Here is a 23,187-nt window from a genome sequence, read left to right as displayed (position 1 = left end):
CCTGATGAAATGGGTTGGGGGGTGTGGTGCGGCAGGGGTGAATAATATATAGACATACAGATACAGGGTAGCTCACTTGAGTTTTCTGCAGCCTTTGCAGAAGTACAGGCGTGTTATCTACCACCCCTCAGACTCCTCAGTCAGCTGAGCAGGCTCATTCATTTGAAATTCTTCTACTGAGTGTAACAGAAACTGATCATTTGTTCAGAAAATATGACATAAGGACCAATTAGAATTAATCATGGCTGTTAAAATGAGACAGAATGAGCAATGTGGGACTGCATGACAAAGTGATATTTTCTTTGCTCAGTTTTCTCGTGTACTATGAAAGAAGTCTTTTTTTTTGGTCAAACTAGGTGATCTGAAAATGCTTATGTGGCAGAATTCTTAGAAATGCTGAATAAAATAGGTGAACCTTCCACAAAGGGGAAGCTTTCCTGACCCTGCGTCACCAGCACCCAGAAGAGGGTAGAAGTTCACAGTGACTCCGTCTCTTAAGGGGATGATGGTTCAGGGGTCCCAGTGCTTAGTGGGTATTACCTACATAAAAGTGAAAGTTGCTCAGTCGTGTCCGACTCTTTGCTACCCCATGGACTATACAGTCCATGGAATTCTCCAGACTAGAATACTGGAGTGGGTAGCTTTTCCCTTCTCCAGGGGATCTTTCCAACCCAGGGATTGAACCCAGATCTCCCGCATTGCAGGCGGATTCTTTATCAGCTGAGCCACGGGTATTACCTACATAAGCTGCAAATATTTTTGTTCATGAGCACTGGGTTGTTTTTGCTGGTCACCCTTCCATCTTGCAGAAGGGGACATCTTCTGGTGTTTTTCTCAGCAAAATCAGTCACACAAATAAAGTCTATTTATAAGCAATTTTAATGTCTACAAACAGAGAAAATTTCCTTATTGCATAAATACTGATTTCTGCTCATTCAAACGTTAAATATTACGCTATCAACTGATGACTGATCCTCTAGAAGTAGAAAAGAAATTCCTTAACTTGAAAAACTCCTTTCTACTCCAGTCACTTCAGGCAGAAGAGCAATCGTGGGCAGCTGAAGTGCACAGGAAGAGTGAGAGAGGGGGAGGACATGAGGAAGTGGGAGTGGACCCTGCGAGCGGCACAGGACTGGCCACTGAAGTGGGCGCAGCACAGATAAAGAGGATTTCAACAGTCAGCTTTCTCATTACTTTCAAAGGGGAAAACATTTTCCCCCAGTTTAAAAGCTGTGGTAAAGTATACATAAAATTTACCATTTTAACCCTGTTTAACTGTATAGTTATGTCTGTTAGGTGTATTTATATTGTTGTGCAACCATCATCAAAGAGGAGATTTCTAGCTTTTATTTTCACAAATGAATGGGCTCACACAAGTATTCAGCATTAAATTTGGGGAAGGTTTTGGGTGGAAGAAAAAAGGGCAAAACGTTTCTCTCACTGTCAGAGCTTACCCAGCCTTGAAGAACAGGAAATTAGTTAAATGAAAATATACTTAGTGCCTTCTACAGAGAGTGTCTGATGGGATGTAAAAAACCAACCTTCTCACCAGTCGGTGGTAAGAGCACACCAGTTCCACTCCACTGCCGCCTGCCCTGACACGTGGCCTCTGGACCTGGAGGCACCTCTCAGGACTCTGACAGCCCTTGAAGATACCCCCCAGCACTTGCCAAGGCCACATAGCGGTCAGTGCTATGGACCCCTGGGGCCTGACCCAGAGAGATGTGCAGAAATAAATAAAAACCATCAACAACCAAAAACACTTCTTTCAATTCAAGTGGGCAGAACTGCACTAATTTCCTCCAGCCACTGTAAAAGTTAAGAAACATTCTCCAAAGATGTGTGACACCTCCTCAACCAGTCCTCTTACCAAGAAGGCTCTGTGCTTCCTGGATGGAGCCAGAGGCTTGAAGGCTGAGGTCTCTGCTCGGGAAGACGAACTGGACATGGGTCAGACGTCTGACCTGCGTGCACAGCTGGCAAGGATGCAGGCGGCCCCCACCCCCTGTCCCCCATCAGTCATACCTGCTGCTTCAGCTGCTGTACCAGCCGATCCTTCTCCCGCTTCAGGGCGGCCACTTCCTCCTGCGTCTTCTTCTTCGAGGACGACAGTTCCAGGAGAGCTATGTTGGCATCTTTTTCACTGATGGCGGCCAGAAGGGCTTCCTGCCTGCGTGAGAGAGAACACGCCCAGACTTCAGCCCTCACAGCCATCCTCTCGGGTTACTACCACCATTACCCCATTTATGGGGGTTGAAGCTAGGTCTCAGAGTACACAGCTGAACTTGGGGTTCAGTTCACACCTGAACTTGGGGTCTGGGCAGAAATCCCATTCAGGTCCTCTCGACTCTAAATGTTTTTATCAGGTCATTACACTGACATCTGAATAGAGAGTTCTTTAGATCCAGTTGCAGTTAAACTTGGAAAAGTAAACAAAGTTCATTACTTTTTTTTTTTTTAGGTAAGAACTATTCTGTCATTTACAAGTTTTACTGATTTGACTCATCCTTTTGATAAGTATTCTGTGGCTTCCAGAGAAACCAGGTACCACTAAAACTGAACACATTTTTATGTACATAATGTATAACAAATAGCAAACTTAGTAAACAGGATTTAGGAAACCAGCCAGCGATTCCTGGGGCATCTATGGATCTCAATACAAAGACGTTTCCAGTCAGGGCTGTATTTTTCATGCCTGTTCTCAAGGCGAGAACACTGAAGAGTACATCAAGGCTGTATACTGTTACCCTGCTTATTGAACTTCTGTGCAGAGTACATCATGTGAAATGCTGGGCTGGATGAATCACAAGCTGGAATCAAGACTGCTGGGAAAAATACCAACAACCTTTGATATGCAGATGATACCACCCTTACGAAAGAAAGCAAAGAGGAACTGAAGAGTCTCTTGATGAGGGTCAAAGAGGAGAGTGAAAAAGCTGGCTTAAAACTCAATATTCAAAAAATGAAGATCATGGCATCTGGTCCCATCACTTCATGGCATAAAGATGGGGAAACAATAGAAGCAGTGACCGATTTTATGTTCTTGGGCTCCAAAAATCACTGTAGGTGGTGACTGCAGCCATGAAATTAAAAGATGCTTGTTCCTTGGAAGGAAAGCTATGACAAATCTAGACAGCATATTAAAGAGCAAAGACATCACTTTGCCTACAAAAGTCTGTCTAGTCAAAACTATAGTTTTTACAGTAGTCAAGTACGGATGTGAGAGGTGGACCATAAAGAAGGCTGAGTGCCAAAGAATTGATGCTTTTGAGCTGTGGTGCTGGAGCAGACCCTTGGGAGTCCCTTGGACGGCAAGGAGATCAAACCAGTCAATCCTAAAGGAAATCAACCCTGAACATTCATTGGAAGGACTGATGCTAAAGCTCCAATACTTTGGTCACTTGATGCAAAGAGCCAACTCACTGAAAAAGACCATATGCTGGGGAAGATTGAGGGCAGGAGGAGAAAGGGACAACAGAGGATGAGATGGTTGGATGGCATCATCGACTCAATGGACATGAGTTTGAGCAAACTCTGGGAGATAGCGAAGGGCAGGGAAGCCTGGTATGCTGCAGTCCATGGAGTCACAAAAAGTCAGATATGACTTAATGATTGAACAACAACAACTGGGCTTTATTTGGCAATGATCTGCACACTTTGAGACAACGATTTAAACTCTACTGATTCCAAGTGGTTTAGCTAACAACTATTTTTGGTTCATATCCAGAAGGAAAAAGTGGGATTTTAGGGTGGGGTGGGATGTTGAACTAAGAAATTTACAAAATAATCAGAAGGAAGCTGGTGAACAATTAGTCTCATAGTCCAAATGCATTCCTTTGGAGCTCATCTTTTAGGGAACAAGTCATCTGGAAGAAGACAGCTTTGATTTACAGGAACTATATAAGTGGCCTGAGCTTTTGACCCGAGGAAGTGCTGAATCTGAGAAGGCACTGCCCAAGTTTAACCTTGCTTCTGTCTCTTGTTAAGATAATTAGGCTTCAATAGCAGTCATATGGAAGAGTTTTAGTTCAGCCACAAACTGGAAGGCTCTCTTTTGAATGTTCTGACAAGGATATTCCGTATTTGGATGGGGAGGTCTGGGGAGCTCTGAACAAGCGGTGCTAACAAATGGAAGATGTAGGTCAGTTTACATCACGGAAATGAAGATTTGTTTAATGAGTCTTGCTGTTGGAAGGGAAGATTCACTGACCCCAGGATAACTTTCCACTGTCCCCACTTTCTGTGACTCTAAGAAATGGCAGATGGCTTATCCCATGAAGCTCTAGTCGACACCAAAGGGATAACGACAGTCTAAATATATCCACTGACCACTTGAAAAAAATATGTTAAGTGGTGAAATGAGCTTAAAGGTGAAGGAGTTCAAGATGGTCTCACTCTGCGGTTTCCTGCTGATTGCTGTCATCTGTTCCCTTTCGGGGAGCGTGGAGACTGACAAGCTGGAATGAGAAATGCACTTTTTCAAGAAGGGGGCTGCGTTTCTGTGCATCCAAGTCAGAATCACACATTTAGCAACAGGCAAGTAACAGAAGATGAGTGAAAGAGAAATTATTCTGTCCAGTTAGACCAAGTCATGAGAACACTTGCTGAATGCCAGACAAAAGGCCACGGGATCTGAGTTCCATTCTGTGCTTAAGGAAATAAGCACGACAATATGAAATACTAATAAGCAGGCTATGTTGTTGAAGCATCTTGCCTGAATTGAAGCATCTTGACTCTTATAAATGGTATGCTTGGCCAGCTAATGTGGTAGAGTTAATCTCTGGGGTAAAATGTCACATTCTCCAAATGCAATATAACAGATGACAACTCAGATTCTAAATTTTAAAATAAAGGATGTGGCATTGGCGTCTGGGCTATTGGAATGGTGCCTCCTTAATAAGATACATGTTTTGTAGACTTTTTCCTTTTTCTATACGATTCTATACGAATTTCTATAAAATTTCTATAGAAATTTTATGTCATTGATGCTATTTACTTCTTATTGAGTGTTGATTATATAGCTCATTGATAATATGTTATGAACTGCACAGAATCAAATTTTCTCTCCCAATACCCAAGGCTCTCACCCTCTAAAAATTCCCTAGCAGATTAATATATCACTGTCCTTTCCATTTTAAAAGTACACTCTGGATATTGATTTCTTACCTGTGTATGTGCCTAAAAAGGGCAATTCATGGTCAAGAGAATAAAAGGTTTTGATCACATATTGTACATATGATGATGTTAACTCCGTAATGTCGTATCTTTTGTGGGTTTATTAGTTTTGGGGTTTTTCTCTTGCTTTTGGAAGAGGACAGAGATAGTATCAGTCTATCTAAATTTTGGTAAATTTGCAATGGACACCACAGGGGAGAACAACGTCTTGAAAATAATTTGGGGGATGGGCACAAAAAGTAAAGCTGATAAACAGTAATTCATCTAATTTTTGGGGAATAAGAAAAAGTCTTGTTCCCTCAGTAAAAGTGATAGTAAAGACAATATCAGTAGGTAAACTTCCATGGCTAAGCTTTACAGGGAGCATTCAAGTGTCTAAATTAAAATTTTAAGAATACCCTGCATTTCAGAGGAATGGAATTTAGACTGAAAAAAAAAAAAAGAAAAACAGCAAAAAATTTTATTTTAGTAACCATCTATTCTTAATATAATTGCTTTGAAAAACAAGCTACTTTCTGACAACGAAGTCACATCCATTCACTGGAGAAAAATGGAAAGGTACAGAAAAGTATGAAGACGAAAAAAATAACTGAAATGGTTCCTTTCTAATCAGAGTCAATGACTTGTGATCTGAAAGTCAGCTATTCAACTACTACTAAGGCTTATTTCAGAGAAAATGAGCCTTGGCGGGGACGGATAATCGACCTCAGCAGCTTTGCTAATTGAAGGCTCTCCACAGAAAAGAGCACTTGCTGGTGCTACAGAAATGAGACTCCTTCCGACTTCAGCCCCCATAAGCCGCAGGAGTAACACATAAAACAGACAAGGGAACATACGCAGGCCACAAGCCCAGAGAAGGCAGACAGGAACCAAAACGCTCTTCCACCCAAATTACTCCCCTTGTTCTGTTAGTGGCTTTTCCTCAGTTAAAAAACAAAAACTGAAAAATGTGCACACGAAATCCTTCAAGGTGATTAGTGACCCCCCACTGCATGACCAACAGGCCACCTGACCTGCATAATGAGGAGGCAGTAACAGAAATCCAACTTTAAGTCATTAGTCTGGTCACTCCATCCCTGGGGCTTTAACGACCAGAACAGTTGAACCTGTCCTTTGACCTGTGAACGCTAACAGAATCAAGATGTCTCAACAAGTTCAGCTGTGGCAACTCAGCTTCAAGAAATGGTAAGACCACCTCCTCTGTCCCCTCTCTCTTCCAGCAGATTTCAGAAGCAAAAGGCAAAAACCCATGCAAGTGAGGGTCAAAATCCTCAGGCGATTCCTGCACCTTTGAGGACGACCCATGAGCCCTCTCTCACTAGTGAATGAGAAATAACCGCACTGTCGGAATGACGGTGACTAGTAATTTAAGAGTCCTAGATAAGCCTGTGGGTGTAACATAAACACAAGACAGAAACGGAGTAAGAATGGAGGCATGTTAGAAGGGTTTATTTTTCCCTCTTCCTCCAACTGGGTATTCAAATGGCCTGATTACATCATCATGTTTCATAAATTCCATAATCCAGAAAACCCCCCGAGAGCAAGCGGATGAAGCAACGACTAGACTGGTGGCTCTGGATGGACCACTGACAAGGATGTGCAGGCAGAGCCGAATCTACCCCAATAAGATAAATCTGAAGTCCTGGTTCTCTCACAAAGGCCCCCTTTACTCAAATTTAACCAATTAACTATCCAGAGTGAAATCCTCGCTCTTCATTTCACTTGGTGAGCAGGTCCCTTCAGCCTCCCTTGATGGAGGTCTCGAGGAGCATGGCGGAGACACCAGCTGCAACAGCTCAGTGAGCCTGGCTGGAGTGCTTTGATCTTCCAAACTCTGGTTCCCGAGCGTCTTCTGTTCTCTCCAGCCGCCTTTGCTAAGATACCCAGAACTACCAGAAATGTAAATGTCAACACCGAGTCACATTTTTCAGCCATTATGACGAATCTCTCATTCAATGTTAACTGAATCACCACACTCTGAGGCCCACAGACTGGCAACACTGAAACGATCTGACTTCCTCTTTGTTCCCCAGAACCAATACCCAAGTTTGGCTGGATCCTCCTTTTCAATAGTTTTTAACGAGCCCACTGCTGTGTACCTGGCATGCTCACTACTGTGGTCCCACCTGCCTTTTATCACCGGCCTGCGAGATTCTTAAAACGCCTGCTTTGACTTCACCCCCTTCTCACTGTCCCACCTCATCAGGTTTTTTTACTTCACATCAAACACCTGGGCCTAATACCGGACCAGCAACGATTTTCAACCCACTTTTTCATGAGTGTCCGCCAAGGACCATGCATTTCCACGTGGGGTCATGCTCCACCTGACAGGCCTGGGCTCTCTCCTGGGCTGCTGATTTCTCTCTGTCCTGCACGCCCCTCCAGGGCATTCACAGTTCAGGTGAAGGGGCAGCTGCACTGTGGGTGTCCTTCAACCCTTCTCCATGTACAGGGTCTTTAAAGTTTCCTTTTAACGTTTCTACGAGTTTATTGGTCTCTGCATTTATTTGGCTTGCTAATTTTTTGTACTTTTTTTAAGATTAAGTCTGTCCTTTTAGGGCATCCCTGGTGGCTCAGTGGGTAAAGCGTCTGTCTGCAATGTGGGAGACCCAGGTTCGATCCCCGGGTTGGGAAGATCCCCTGGAGAAGGGAATGGCAACCCACTCTAGTACTCTTACCTGGAAAACTCCATGGACGGGGGAGCCTGGTGGGCTACAGTCCATGGAATCACAAAGAACTGCACACGACTGAGCAACTTCACTTCTTTTAACTGTGAGATTTCAGTACAACGAATGAGATGAAACAAAAGTGCTAAGTGCCAATAAATCGTATGGGCTGTTAAGTACTGAAGTAGGTAATACCCCAGACAGAAAACTGCCTTGGGCTGAAGACATGGGAATTGAGTGGGCCTATTTTGGCAGAGATAATAATAAAGACAGAGAAAGTGACATCGATAGAAGCAGTCACGTGAGGACACACTACATGACTGGATGAGTGGGTTTCCACAAGGAAGGACAGACTGAGGGGGATGCTGAAAAGGTAGCTTTGAACTGGAGCACAGATGGTCTGGGATGGCAGGAAGGAGTAAACACAGGCTGTGAAATTCTCGAGGGTTCTAACCAGAACCCGGCAAACAGAGGGTACTCAAAATGCTGAAGAAGAAATGATCTGATTTTGAATATAATACAGAAGCATCAAGAGTTCCAGAAAAGTAGAGTAAGGTCTAGAGAGGCAGACTCAGAGGCAAGGAGAGAGGAGATGCTTCTGGAAGCAGAAGGGTCAGGAGGCTGTTGCTAGAGATGCGCCAACTCTCACGTTACAAACATGGTTTAAAGGACAAGGAACAGAATGCTGGCTGACTCCGGATTCCTGAGCCAATAGGAGGACTGGGACAAACCACTACACTAGTCAAAGAATATGGGACATAGAATCGGTACTGCATTTCTGCTTTGCCGCTGGAAAGAAACTTGCAAACATCACTGAACATAGACTTTCTTAGGACACTTGGGTCCAGCAGCACATGCTGGGGCCCCGGCTCCCGTGACCTGCTCCTGGCTAGTGGCCAGGCCTCTGCACACACAGCTGTGCTGCCTGTCCCACGTCTCCACCTCCTGAAACAAGGGGGAGAGACTGATCTCTGCTGAGAGACACACTGGTGAGAGAAGGGGAAGAGACGTTATTCTGGTATAGACGGACTTCAGTATTTCAGAAGTCTCTCAGAAGAATCAAAATTAACACAAAGGCAGAAACTGCTGGTAGGTGGAGCTCAGTAAGATCGCCTAGAGGAGGGCATGGCAACACACTCCAGTGTTCTTGCCTGGAGAATCCCCATTGACAGAGGAGCCTGGCGAGCTACAGTCCATGGGATAGCAAGGAGTCAGACATGACTGAGTGACTAAACTCAGTAAAGGAGACTGACTGAACAATATTCTGTGTAGGAAAGCTGAATTCAGTTTTTCTTCTCACTTTTTTCTGAAAAATAAACATTTTGATATATCCAATCCACCACAGATTACGACAATTTTGGAAAACCCGACTTTTATTGTGATACTGATACTTCGGTTATAGAGCTTTCTGCCTGCTTCTGAAAAGGGCAAAAATTTGATGACTGTATCTCCAATTTGTGTGTGTGTGTGGGCACAAAACCCAGAAACCTGTACCTTTACCATTTGTTTAAATATAAAAATGGTAATCTAATGCACAAAGAAGTAGAAAGCAGATCAGTAAGTGCCTGGGACTGAGGGTTGGAGCTGCCGAATACCTGGAAAGGGACATGAGGACCTTTGGAAGTGGAGTCCAGCTCGACTATGGTGGCAGCTGCACAGTGTACACATTTGTCAAAACTCACCATACTGTACACACGGGCACCATAAATACGGCATAAACTACATTCCATGATTAAGTCGTCCTGCTCCAAAATAAATGTCCTTGATTCCAGCTCTCCTGAGACCAATGAAAGTTTAGTATTACCAGTATCTAAAGATGATCCTTTTAATCCTGTATTTCCTTAAAATATAGCAAATATTATCCAGTTGCTTCCTTCATTAAAATATACCTGTACTTAAACTTCAAGTGAAAGACAAGATCTTCAAAGAATTCATTTTAGGAAGTTATTAATACATAAAAACATTTATTCAATAATGCTGCCAAATTTTTACTTAAAACTGGCTGCAAAATCTATTACATTATTCAAGTATTTGGAATTATGGCAAACGTTCTTTTTATTAAACTGCGTTTAAGTTCTGACATCAAATCTGGGCACTGAAGTTAGACAACAAATCAAGATGGTATGTTTTTAGGATCACAGTGAGGTCTAAAAATATGTTTATTTCCAGAGGCACCTTGTAAACGGGCTCTGGAAGCAACCCTCGAGAAAAGAATTACAAATATATTTGTAGCAACAACGGCACCAAGGGAATAAGTGTGAAACTGTCCAGACGACTGTTCTGAGGCTCAGCTGGGTCCTCTGTTCCAACATTCCTTTTTGTAAAGCTTACTTATTTATTTTTGGCTGTGCTGGGTCTTCATTCCTGCACGTGGGCTTTTCTCTAGCTGCAGACAGCGGGGACTACCTCTAGTTTCGGCGCACGGGCTTCTCATTGCGGCGGCTTCTCCTGCTGTGGAGCACGGGCTCTAGGGAACATGGGCTTCAGTAGCTGCGGCTCCCGGGCTCTAAAGCACAGGCTCCGTAATTGTGCAGCATGGGCTTAGTAGCCCCATGGCATGTGGGAATCTTAGATCCCTGACCAGGGATCAAACTCATGTCCCTTACATTGGTAGGTGGATTCTTAATTAACCAGACCACCAGGAAAGCTCCCAACATTCTTATTAAAAAAAAAAAAAAAAATTTCTCACTACTTCTTCACGACAGATCAGGATAAATCAATCTCCTCTAAACAATACTGTAGGTACAGTCTAGGTAGAGATGCCCTTCTCTGGGCAGGACATCCAGATTCTTGTTTCTGATATTCTAAGTTTCCTTACTTTTGAATTTTACTTAAAGGAGCTTGTTCCTCGTGTGTAGTTCAACATGTCCGCACCCCCCCAACCCCACCCCACGGCGCTGTGAGCCACCATGGATCATGTGGATGAAGGTGAAACTGCAGGAATGGCAGGGCAACGAGAGGATGATTCTGAACCCCTAATGACTTTACAGAATTACTGTCCCAGTCTGGACTCTCACGTGGAAATGAGACAAAATTCTGTATGTAGTTTGCTCCGTTAATTTTGTTGGAGGAGATGAATGTTATGTCCTAACTATTTTAATTAAGTGTTTCAAATCCACTTAGCGTTTTGTATACATGAGGGATAATCTATGAAAAACTTGCAAATAGTACAACACAAAATATAACTGGAATCTAAAAATTAGAAAAGAAATTAACAGACAAGAATTAGCCTCAGAATACAGCCCTAAAAAAAATAAATAAATAAAAAGGCTAGAGGAGAAGGGAATATCTTGTTAAGATATAACATCTGCTCATTTAATAGGTTGTTTTGCTTACTGATTAGGATGCAACCCCATGGACTATAGCCCACCAGGCTTCTCTGTCCATGGGATTCTCCAAGCAAGAATACTGGAGTGAGTTGTCATTCCCTTCTCCAAGGGGATCTTTACAAACCAGGGATCGAACCCTTGTCTCCGGCATTGCAGGTGGATTCTTTACTGCCTGAGCCACCAGGGTAGCCCCTTTTGATACATTAAGCTGGGAATTTATGGTGAAACATGACACCATGAAGGAAGACAGCACCTTCAGGTGAGAGTCTCAGGCCTGGTTTTCTACACAGATTTTGCTTGTTAGTGAGCTTTCTCTCCGGTCCAGTGTAGACATGATTCCTGAACTCTACCTGATGTTCACCTGTTTCCAGAGAGAATGCATACAAATGAAGAATGTGTTTCACCTGATCTAAAATGAATTGCTGTTCACACCACAACTACGGATGCTCGTCTGAAAAGAAAAACAAGCCTCCACTGACTGACTTTCCTCTAAAGCTGCTGTGCCTTCCTTCTCCCCATCCTGGTCACACTTTTTCAGACTTCAGTACAGTACTGCAGTCCTGATTTCAAGCGGGCAGAACTAAGATCTGTCAGCCCCCACTCCTCCTCTGGAAAACCGTCCCAGAACACCAGGACAACAAAATGCAGAGACAAACCCTACCTTTGATGATACAAGGCTTATGACACACACAAGTACAGCACATACAGAGAAAACAGACATGCAAATTCTCAGCACCTGAAAGTCGACCCAAAGTGCCTGCTGAGAAGGAAGCAGATTTACCTGTAGAACCCAAAAAGACCTCAAAGATGCTCAAGTCCACAGCTGTGGAAAGGTGTATGAGCCAAAGAAGTATACTGGGCTTGCTTTACAAACAGTGGTTCTCAAACAACAGAAATGACTACTGACGGAAGGCTGTTCCATGCTCCTGACCCGTGGGATCTGAATCTCAGGGGATGGCTTTCTAGACTTTCAAGACTCTTTCAAGAAAGTACTTGAGACACACTATTTCTACAAAGAACTGACTTAAAAGACCAACAGTAGATCCACACTCTTGCCAAGACTGCGTTTTTAATATGTGTATTTGCTTTTCCAAATTCACTAAGTACATCAAAACCTTTCAATTCCATTGTAAAACCAATCAGCTATTTTAAACTCTAAAATTCTGATGACACTGTAGATCCTCGTAAAATGGACCATCACTGCACTTGAAAATATCGTGGACTCCTGTGGTGTGGCTCTAGCCAACAGATGGTCTGGAAGGCAAGCATCTTATAATGTATTTACAGGCAAATTTCCTCCTTGCCATTTTGATGGCAAGGGCCATCACAAGACAGGTGAACTTGAGGATCTTCTGCTTTCTAAATCTCTGCCTGTAAAAATAGCTGGCAAGCCCAGGGATTTTTTTGTTGGGGATTTACTCAAATCCTACCAAAATCCCTAGTGAATTATGTCTTAAAGCCAATGATTTGTGTTGGAAATCTGGGGTTGGGGGGTAAAAACAGCTTAGCATGAGCCTCAAGAGATGAAGTTAAGTAGTGGGCTCACAGTAACATCTGGGGATGATGTGTACAAAAAGATTTATATGGCCTTTTCTTTCATTTTGTCTTTACTATTTCATAATAGTATGTCCTTTAGGCCTGCCTCATGTTTGACGGTATAATGCGAACAGAACATTCCAGAACATGAACCTCCCTTATAAAGATCCAGTCCCTTCAAAATAACGGTCTGCTGGTTATCGTCACATTCTTACTTTGGGTTGGATCATTTACTGTGTCTTCTTTTCTTAGGAAGTTTCTGCTTCCAAAGGAAAATAAAGTCTTCTTACACTGTGCCTCAGAACTCAAACACCAGAACCCTTCCGTTTATTTAGATGTCTGTTTTAAGAATCACTGAATGCTTTAAGCAATTAATCCCTGCACTTTGTCACTGTCCCCCTGTTTACTTAACCTTTTCCAGTTGGAGATGGATAACATGTCCATGCCAGCTGTCCACACGGTGCTACCGTGGGGCTGCCTGCCTTGCCTCTAGCTCACACGGCACTCCAATCTGTCTGCTGGGACACTGGCTAGAAGAATGCCAGTGTACGTGGCACTCACTCTCCATCTCGGGCACAATGGAGAGCTAAGTGGGCCTCAATTTCATAAAGCAGCAGACATTACACAGAACATCTCATGTCTGAATTTGTGGTACACTGTCTGAAAAAAAAAGAGTAGGAAGAGTTCCAGGGAGTAAACATCCCAGATACTCTTCAAGCTGCCTGCGAAACCTTGAGAGCTCTAGGGACACATGTGCGTGACTGCTGGGGTGTGGGGTTGGGGGTGGGTGGTGGTGCTGGAGATGCTGGGGCTTCAGAAATGCTGAAGATCACCAAGGCGTTTGTTGACCAAAACAGATGAAGACAAACTCTGCAGTTTGTTCCCTTCCTGTATTAATGATTCAACAATTCCATCACTCATCTGCTATCAATTGGTTGGTGAAGATCGTAAGACCAACTCCTCTTCTACATGGGTTTGGAATGAAACATCTGGTGGGGAAATTCCATGGGAGAAGAAAAGGCAAATGGGTTGCTTGCATTTCGCAGATGAGTCGTTACTCCCATCAGCTAGAATCCCGTCTTCTCTGCATTCTCCCTCATGTTCCAGCCGCTTGTCAAGTGCCAGACACAAGTCAGGAAGTGGCTCCCTACACCCACCCTTCTGCTTTGTACATATATAAGGTGTATGTGGTGATGGAAGGCACTGAAGGAGGGGGAGACGTAGAATCTTCTGATCAATTTTTTAAATTTTGATGTTTTCCGGCAATAGCAGTGGTACTGTTTTTAATGTTGGAAATACATTTGAAACTAATAAAGCAATAACTATCACTGTACTTCTCAAAGATACAGGAAAAGGACAATTGGAAATATTCTTTCAAAAGAAGTTTTAGAATTTACTGTAAAGTGTAACTGAAGTCGCTCAGTCATGTCCGACTCTTTGTGACACCACGGACTGTAGCCTACCAGGCTCCTCTGTCTACTGGATTTTCCAGGTGAGAGTACTGGAGTGGGGTGCCATTTCCTTCTCCAGGGGATCTTCCCGACCCAGGGATCAAACCCAAGTCTCGCATTGTAGTCAGACGCTTTACTGTCTGAGCCACCAGGGAAACCCCCATGGAAATTAAAAAAGTTTTTAAACTTTGCTTATTTTAACAAAAGAAGTAAAGATTTTATGTTCTTAAAAATTTTTTTTTGATGTGGACAATTTTTAAAGTCTTTATTGAATTTGTTACAATATTGCTTCTGGGTGTTTTTTTTTTTTAATGTTTTGATTTTTTTTGGCTGTGAGTCAACTATGTGGGATGGGATCAAACCCAAAAAGTCTTAACCACCGGATCGCCAGGGAAGTACCTATAGTAGTAAAGATGCTAAAACAATAAAAGATGGTAGCAATGACTGCTCATATTCTGACATGGCCCCTGGATCTCTCTCTCTTCAACTAAGTATTACCCATACAAATCCTGAGTGCAATTCTAACAGAACCTCTTTATCACAGTTGGGGAATTAAATGAAGCTCATAAAGCTAGGTAGGACTTTAAGCTAACTTCAACACTGGCAATCACAAACTTAGATGCAAAGGAAGATGACTGATCATGGCTTAGCAGTCCAATGAAGAATTTTACAAGCAAAAATTTCTTGAAAAGCCTATGAGCAAATATTCAAGTCAGTTCTACTTTATAGAAGACAAAATATTAATAACAACTACATTTCAGAGCTGATTCTTAGGTTTGTAAGCAATGAATCAAAGACTGTTAATCGACAGACTGAAACAGCACACGAAAAGCCCAGGGACACATTCCAAGAAGGATGCTGAACTTCACCAGGTCTGGAATGAACGTCCCCATCAAACAGGAAGAGATCTCCTGGACATGACATGAGCTGTGGCTGGCTCTGCCTCATTTCACTTTATGGATTTATGGCCCCTTCCCAGTTAAAGACCCATCCCAGGAACCATGTGTGGCTCATGTATTTGTCATTCCTACTATGGCATGGCATGAATAAATCATGGGCCTGGGTCTGTGAAGCCAGCCTGTGATTCATGGAGCCGAAGCACCACCCCCCAGGACTGTGTGCTTTATCACAGTAAACCTTGGAACAAGACACAATTTCCTGACTCAAAAAGCAGCCTTTAAATCAGGACACCTGGACAGCCCTGGAATCACTTAAAAAATGCACCAGGTCTCAACTCATCTTGGTTCCTCAGGGCTGGCCTGCACTTGCCCCAGGCCAGCTCCCTTTAACACTATTCAAAATTGACCCTTTCTGAGGGAATCACTGTGGTGAGAGAACTACAGAATAAACCAAAATGTATCTCGACCTCTGATCTCCTTTGTCCTCTGTTTTTTCCTGACTTAATTATCCATTCAAGAAAACCATATTCCCCAAGTCAAATGTGGCTTCCCAGATGGCGCAGTGGTAAAGAATCCACCTGCCAATACGGGAGATGCAAGAGACAGGGGTTTGATCCCTGGGCCAGGAAGATCCTCTGGAGGAGGGTTCAGCAACTCACTCCAGAATTCTTGCCTGAAAATTCCACGGACACAGGAGCCTGGTGGGATACATTCCATGGGGTTGCAAAGAGTTGAACACAACAGCACACACGCACTTCGAGTCAAATTTCTCTCTCAATCCTTTTCCCAACTTTTAAAACTCAAACCAAGAAGGCCATCTTTTGCTGCTTAAGATGAAAAAAAGCAAGGGACTGTGAGCCTGGCTTCCATCTAGGTAAGGCAATGAGCTGGAGTGACGCTGGGGATGAACCTGCCAGGGTGTCACTTGCTTGGAGACCTGCATTGCCATCAGTGTGACCCGTGCAGACACTACAGATACTTCAAACCGAGACTGGCCACAGTACCAGCCTCTCGTCTAGGAAACAGGAGATAATAACCAGTTGTAAAGGTTATGTGTTGTTGGAAAAGGGCTTTTGACATTAAGCTCTAAGTATAATCACCAAGCTAGCTTTGTTGTTCTGAACTCTTTGCAAACAACGCTTAAAGCCACTAAGGAAACAATTCTTCTCAACAATCACGTGGGGCAGCCACTGTGGCCAGAGCTCCTGAAGCCACAAGCACGCCTCAGAGGACTGCAGCCCAGGGCGCACTTGAGCAGCACCTTCATGAGAGGACCTGGGCCAGAAGCTCACAATCAAGTGGTTCCCGAACACCTGACCATCAGAAACTGAGATGGTAACTATTTTAAGCCACTACATTTGGGATAATTTGTTTATGAATACAGAGGATAAAGGCCAAATTCCATAGGGTGGTACAGAAGGCCCTTGGTGAGCCTGAACACTGCCTGTCTTCCTCCTATGACCCAGCAGCTTTTCACAACCCTTTCCTGATATCGTACCTGCCAAGAAGTCACCCTGACCATCAACTCCCATCACCCTTGTGTCTCATACAACTTGAGCACGGCTGCAACTCTGTGCTACCTCCACCCCCGGCAACACCCAGGGCCAGCTGCACAGCACAACTGGAGCTGGAGTCGGCATGTGAACCACGCACACAGTGGCTTTGTGTACGTGCTCCACTTTTTGAACTTGATCATTCCTCTATGTATTTGTTTATATCTCTCTCCTTAGCACCTAAAATAGGTATTCAATAAACACTTGAATGAACAGACTTGTGTTAAAATTTCAATATAACCATAGTATACAAACACTTAAAACATACAACTGTAAAGAACAAGAACTGTGTAGAACTAGCAATATTAGCAATTAAAAACTTTCACCTCCTATTTTAAATTCTAACTCCAGACACAAACTTTTCATCCACAGAAAAAAGAACAGATTGTAGAGATGCAGTCAGTGTATTCTAGGCAATTCACGCCCCAAACAGAAAAGGATTTTGTGGTCAATGGAAAACAACATGTAAACTTCGGGTCCCTTTTCATGCCGTGAAGCGTGTGTTTTGCTGTGTGTGCTTAGTCACTCAGTCGTGTCCGACTCTGTGTGACCCCACGGACTGTAGCCTGCCAGGCTCCTCTATCTATGGGATTCTCCAGGCAAGAACACTGGAGTGGGCTGCCACACTCTCGTCCAGGGGATCTTCCCAACCCAGGGATTATACCCAGATCTCCCACATTGCAGGCGGATTCTTTACCATCTGAGGCACCAGGGAAGCCACGTGAAGCACATGGAAAGTGATAATATTTGCAGAGAAAACTGTGCTGAAAGGCTGAGGCTGCTTGTGGCCCAGCACCGAAGCCTGTCTGGGACGTGGCAGCGAGCTGGGGCTACATGGTGCACATACTTGGTCTTCTCTCAGATCGCCTTTGTAATTAAACACGGCAAATCTGCCTAAAAGTGGCAGATTTCAGAATCTCCCCCCAACCCGTGCCAATACCTGGAAGAAATAAGCAAAACACTGCAAAAGCCTGCAGAACATTCACCTGTGGGAACCAAACAACACAAAGGTCAGAACCTTGGAGGAAAAAAGACTGAAAGGGTACATTAACAGTTCAAGAGAAGCAAGTCAGGAGGAACACATCTCTAGAAACCTCGGTAGAGGCGAGAGAAACTACCAAGATAAGCTATTTTCTAGGGAACACTAACGTGAGTGTGTGCTCAGCTGTGTTTGACTCTTAATGACCGCATGGACTGCAAACCACTGGGCACCTCTGTCCATGGGATTTCCCAGACAAGAATACCGGGGAGGGTTGCCATGCCATCCTCCAGGGCATCTTTTTGACCCAGGGATCAAACCCATCTTTTCTGAGTCTTAGCAGGAGGATTCTTTACCAATGAGCGGCCTGGGACACACAGGGAACACTAAAGTATTTAAAGTATTTAGCAAATGGTCTGAACCCTACTTGCTTTTATCAGGATGAACGGTACGCCATTTATCAAAATTCCAGAAGAAAAAAAACAAGCCCAGGTCTCCTGACAGACTCTGCACTGCCCCAGTCGAGGCACTGTCTGCTCTCCACACACCCTAAGACCCAGAAGAGGAGACTGAAGGCAGCTCCCAGCCCTCACACATCTCAGAGGAGGAAGCAATGAGGTTTCAGACGAGGCAGGTAGGAAAGGGATCAGGCGGCAGTCATTCACTCCATATCCGGAGCGTCAGACCCGGGAATTTCACAGTCATCTAGATCTTCAAGTACAATGGCAGGATAAATATTATCGAGTGTGCAAAAACAAAAAAAATGAAAAAGAAAAATTCAACATCTGTAAGTCTTAGCTGAAAAAGCCAATTAAAGATAAACATTTAATAAACAAAACAAGATGGGAAAAATCAAAGAATTCAGGAATGTAAAGAGAAAATTCAGGAAAGGGCAGGTGTTAAAGCACAGAATTTAGATGCAAAACTGACACTGAGTAAAGTTGGAAATTATAGCCATAGATGAAATATAAATATTGCAAACCTTCGTGAAGCTGAAATTAAAATGTAACTTTAAAAACTGGTGAGAAATGGTAACTTCCTCATTTTTGACAGCATGACTGCATGCTGCTGAAAAACATGACTTAATCTCTTAGTTTTTTTTTTATCCTTGGGAAGATGTCTCAGGAATTCTTCTCCTGGAAAGAAACCGCTGAAACTCCATTTGTTCATTCTATTACAATCAAGTAAAATTAAACTCAATTTTTATCCAAAACAGCATGTTCCTATGAACCTATTAATTTCTCCCCTCTTTTTCTGTCTGTATATATGATTAGGATGGACTGGTTTGAAATCTCCCTGCTGTCAAGGCACTCTCAAGAGTCTTCTCCAATCCAGCACCCCAATTCGAAGCATCAATTCTTCGGGGCTCAGCCTTCTTTATGGTCCAAGTCTCACATCCATACATGACTACTGGAAAACCATTTTAGCTTGGACTAGCGCTTAGCAGCAGCAGCAGCAGATAGACCTTTGTTGACAAAGTGATGTCTCTGCTTTTTAATATGTTGTCTAGGTTTGTCACAGCTTTCCTGAAATTAACCCTGCATATTCACTGGAAAGACTGATGCTGAAGCTCCAATATGTTGGTCACCTGATGTGAAGAGCTGACTCACTGGAAAAGACCCTGATGCTGGGAAAGATTGAGGGCAGAAGGAGAAGAGAGCAGCAGAGGATGAGATGGTTGGATGGCATGACCGACTCAAAGGACATAAGTTTGGGCAAACTCCAGGAGATAGTGAAGGACAGGAAAGTCTGGTGTGCTGCAGTCCATGGGGCTACAAAGAGTCAGACATGACTTAGTGACTGACAATAATATATCTTTAGAGATATGATGATAATCAATATCTACTACAAATGATTACTTCCCAAACAGCTGAGTTTCGGGCTATTTTTTACTTTCTTACTTCTACTTTTGCTATTGCAAAAAATGTTTTAAAATAAAAGGATAATAATAAATACATAATTAAAAACCTGACTTAAGACACAGTATGACAAGAGAAAGCAAGTGTTTGGACTCCAACTCTGCCATATACTTGCTCTGTGGTCTGAGACAATAACTTCTCGAACCTCATTTTTCTTATCTATGAAATGGTAACACAAATGTCTAAACTTCCCAGAGTGGTTAACATTCTGACAGTTTAAAATACAGCACCTCTATTACAGCTGTGAATCTGGCACGTGGAAGGCACTTAACAAGTGTTAGTTTTCCTAGAAAGCTCAGGCTGTGATAACAGAAGTAGAAAGAAGAAACCCACTTATACTCTTGGTCTTATATTTCTCTCCAATTATACTTTTTAACCTTTAGTCAAGAGCCAAATGGATATGAGTTTTATCTCCGAGGATTAGCGTGGCTGAGGGCTGTTAGTTTTATTACAACATGACGATGAAAATGTACTAGAACGAGTTTTCAATGTAAACAACATAAACCTCTGTGCGGTTCCAGTCTTCACTCCCTCTTGAGAAATCTGTATCTTCTTAACTCAATGCAAAGAGAGTATCACATTTAAAGTGCACTAAAAATATCTTTTCCTCCACAGAGAGTTTGACAGGATCTACTGAGTTCTGAGAGTAAAGGTCATGGTTAGCAAAGAGAAACAACCACCACAAAACTGATCACGTTATCTAAAAAAAAAGTCCGTCCCCAAAATGGACAATCTCCCCACCTTGAGGTCCATAAGACAACTGTAACATGTCAGAGGTTTTATTTATAAGCAAAGATGAAATATTTGAACCTATGAAATCTGTAATTTAGAAGAGAAGTCTCAGACAACAGCTCATTTCAGCACGTAGCCTGGAAGCGCTAGGAGACGAGGTGCACAGACAAAACCAGAGCTGTGCGGAAGGAAAGGAGAGAGGCTGAGACCCGAGTCGGGTGGGTGGGCACGGACAAGATTCCTGACACCCATCTGCAGAGGGGAGAAAGGGTAGTTAAGTGACTGAGAGATGAGTCAGTATCAGAAATATAACTTCCTTTAAAAAATGACTCAATACCAAGTCAGTTGTACTGAGATGGATGAACCTAGAATCTGCCATACAGAGTGAAGTAACTCACAAAGAAAAACAAAGAGGAAGAGATGGTTGGATGGCATCATCGACTCAATGGACGTGAGTCTGAGAAAGCTCTGGGAGATGGTGAAGGACAAGAAAGCCTGGCGTGCTGCAGTCCACGGGGTCGTAAAGAGTCAGACACGACTGAGTGACTGAGCAACAACCAACAATGCATATATATGGAATCTAGAAAAATAGTACTGATGATCCTATTTGGAGGGCAGGAATAGAGATGCAGATGTAGAGAATGGACTTGTGCACCCAGTGGGGGAAGGCTGGGATGCATTGAGAGAGTAGCGCTGACACATACATTAAGTGAAAGTCCGACTCTGTGACCCCATGGACTGCAGCCTGCCAGGCTCCTCTGTTCAATGGAATTCTTCAGGCAAGAATACTGGAGTAGGTGGCTGTTCCTTTCTCCAGGGGATCTTCCCATATATATACTACCACGTGTGGAATAGATAGCTAGTGGGAGGCTGCTGCTCCCACAGGGAGCTCAGCTCCATGTTCTGTGATGACCTAGAGGGGTGGGAAGGGATGGGGAGTGGGAGGGAGGCTCAAAAGGGAGGGGACATATGTATACCTGTGGCTGATTCATACTGCTGTACGGCAGAAACTAACACAACACTGTAAAGCAATTATTCTCCAATTCAAAAAAAATGACTCAGTATCAATACCAACATAGTTGAACTCCAAAGTTACAACACAACCTGCTTTAAGGAAGACTAGACAGGTAGTTTCAGAGAAGGCAATGGCACCCCACTCCAGTACTCTTGCCTGGAAAATCCCATGGACAGAGGAGCCTGGTAGGCTGCAGTCAATGGGGTCGCTAGGAGTCAGACACAACTGAGCAACTTCACTTTCACTTTTCACTTTCCTGCACTGGAGAAGGAAATGGCAACCCACCAGTGTTCTTGCCTGGAGAATCCCAGGGACAGCGGAGCATGGTGGGTTGCCGTCTATGGGGTCGCAAAGAGTCAGACACGACTGAAGCGACTTAGCAGCAGCAGCAGCAGACAGGTAGTTTCTATGGTAGACACAGTTTTCCTGAAGAAACCTTTTACATCACAAGCAGTATGACGACTGGGTGGGATATTTTCATGTCAAAATAATGAGAAGCAGGTATTTACCAAACTGTAAAATACCAAGATTCATACCAAAACTGCTGTCATCTGAAGGTGCCGTGAAATACTTTAAAATCAGTGATACAGCTTAAAGGGGAGAAATGAAGTGCAACAAATGGTTCTCTCCTTGGGGTGATGGACCAGGCTGTGATGGGAAAGAACCGTCCTCTGCTTTGGATGCTGGTCTGCACCGGGCCCTGTGGGTCTCCAGGCACTGACATGAGAAAACCTGCAACAGAGGTAATATCTGCTCGAGCCAGGAGCTCCCACGCTTGCCTGTACAAACAGGGATGTTTCTGAATAAACACTTCAAAGCTGCTGAGGGCCAGGACTGGCTAGCTCAGGGGCTGTCAGGAGTTGTGGACAGCATGAGTGACAGGTAAAAAAGACAGATTACCTAGAAACTTATTTCATTAAAGTTCGAGTGTGCTTGATTCTTAAATGTAGACAGTATTCCTGTCTGCATTCATCCAATGGACTCCTTACTGGTCTTCTGCTCTGGTCTCTCCCACTTCCAACCCATCCCAGATAGAACCAGCACTGCCTTCCTGAAATGTGGATCCGATCACATCACATCCCTGTTCCCTATGGCTACAGAATCAAATTTTCAACATGTGGCACAGCTCACATGACCCTTTTAGCACTGTCCTTCAGAATTTGCCTCTAAAACCTCAGATATGCAGATGACACCACCCTTATGGCAGAAAGCGACGAGGAAGTGAAGAGACTCTTGATGACAGTGAAACAGGAGAGTGAAAAGCTGGCTTAAAACTCAACATTAAAAAAACTAAGATCATGGCATCTGGTCCCATCACTTTATGGCAAACAGATGAGGAAACAACAGAAAGAGTGACAGACTTCATTTTCTTGGGCTCCAAAATCACTGCAGATGGTGACTGCAGCCATGAAATTAAAAGACACTTGCTCCTTGGAAGAAAAGCTAGGCCAAACCTAGACAGTATATTAAAAAGCAGAGATACTTTATTGACAAAGGCCCATCTAGTCAAAGCTATGGTTTTTCCTGTAGTCATGTATGGATGTGAGAGTTGGACTATAAAGAAAGTTGAGCACCGAAGAACGGATGCTTTTGAACTGTGATGTTGGAGAAGACTCTTGAGAGTCCCTTGGACTGCAAGGAGATTAAACCAGTCCATCTTGAAGGAAATCAGTCCTGAATATTATTGGAAGGCCTGATGTTGAAGTTGAAACCCCAATACTTTGGCCACCTGATGCGAAGAACTGACTCGATGGAAAAGACCCTGATGCTGGGAAAGACTGAGGGCAGGAGGAGAAGGGGACAACAGAGGATGAGATGGTTGGATGGCATCACTGACTCGAAGGACATGAGTTTGAGAAAGTTGGTGGAAGTTGGTGATGGACAGGGAGGCCTGGTGTGCTGCAGTCCATGGGGTCTCAAAGAGTCAGACACG

The 23,187-nt window shown here is 43.6% G+C and overlaps 1 protein-coding gene across 12 annotated transcripts in view; it reads right to left on the bottom strand.

The window, feature by feature from the left end:
• Positions 1 to 23,187, bottom strand: part of ERC1 (ELKS/RAB6-interacting/CAST family member 1) — a 269,160-nt gene that overhangs the window by 62,441 nt on the left and 183,532 nt on the right. For all 12 annotated transcript variants that reach the window (XM_005207251.5, XM_005207252.5, XM_010805656.4 and 9 more), the window contains one exon: positions 2,026 to 2,170. In XM_005207251.5, the coding sequence (XP_005207308.1) occupies positions 2,026 to 2,170 (145 nt within the window). The remainder of the gene's footprint in view (positions 1 to 2,025; positions 2,171 to 23,187) is intronic.

This window comes from Bos taurus, chromosome 5 (assembly GCF_002263795.3).
Source record: "Bos taurus isolate L1 Dominette 01449 registration number 42190680 breed Hereford chromosome 5, ARS-UCD2.0, whole genome shotgun sequence".
Classification (NCBI taxonomy): Eukaryota; Metazoa; Chordata; class Mammalia; order Artiodactyla; family Bovidae; genus Bos; species Bos taurus.
Note: the sequence above shows the minus strand (reverse complement) of the source record. Positions and strands in the feature narration are given on the sequence as shown.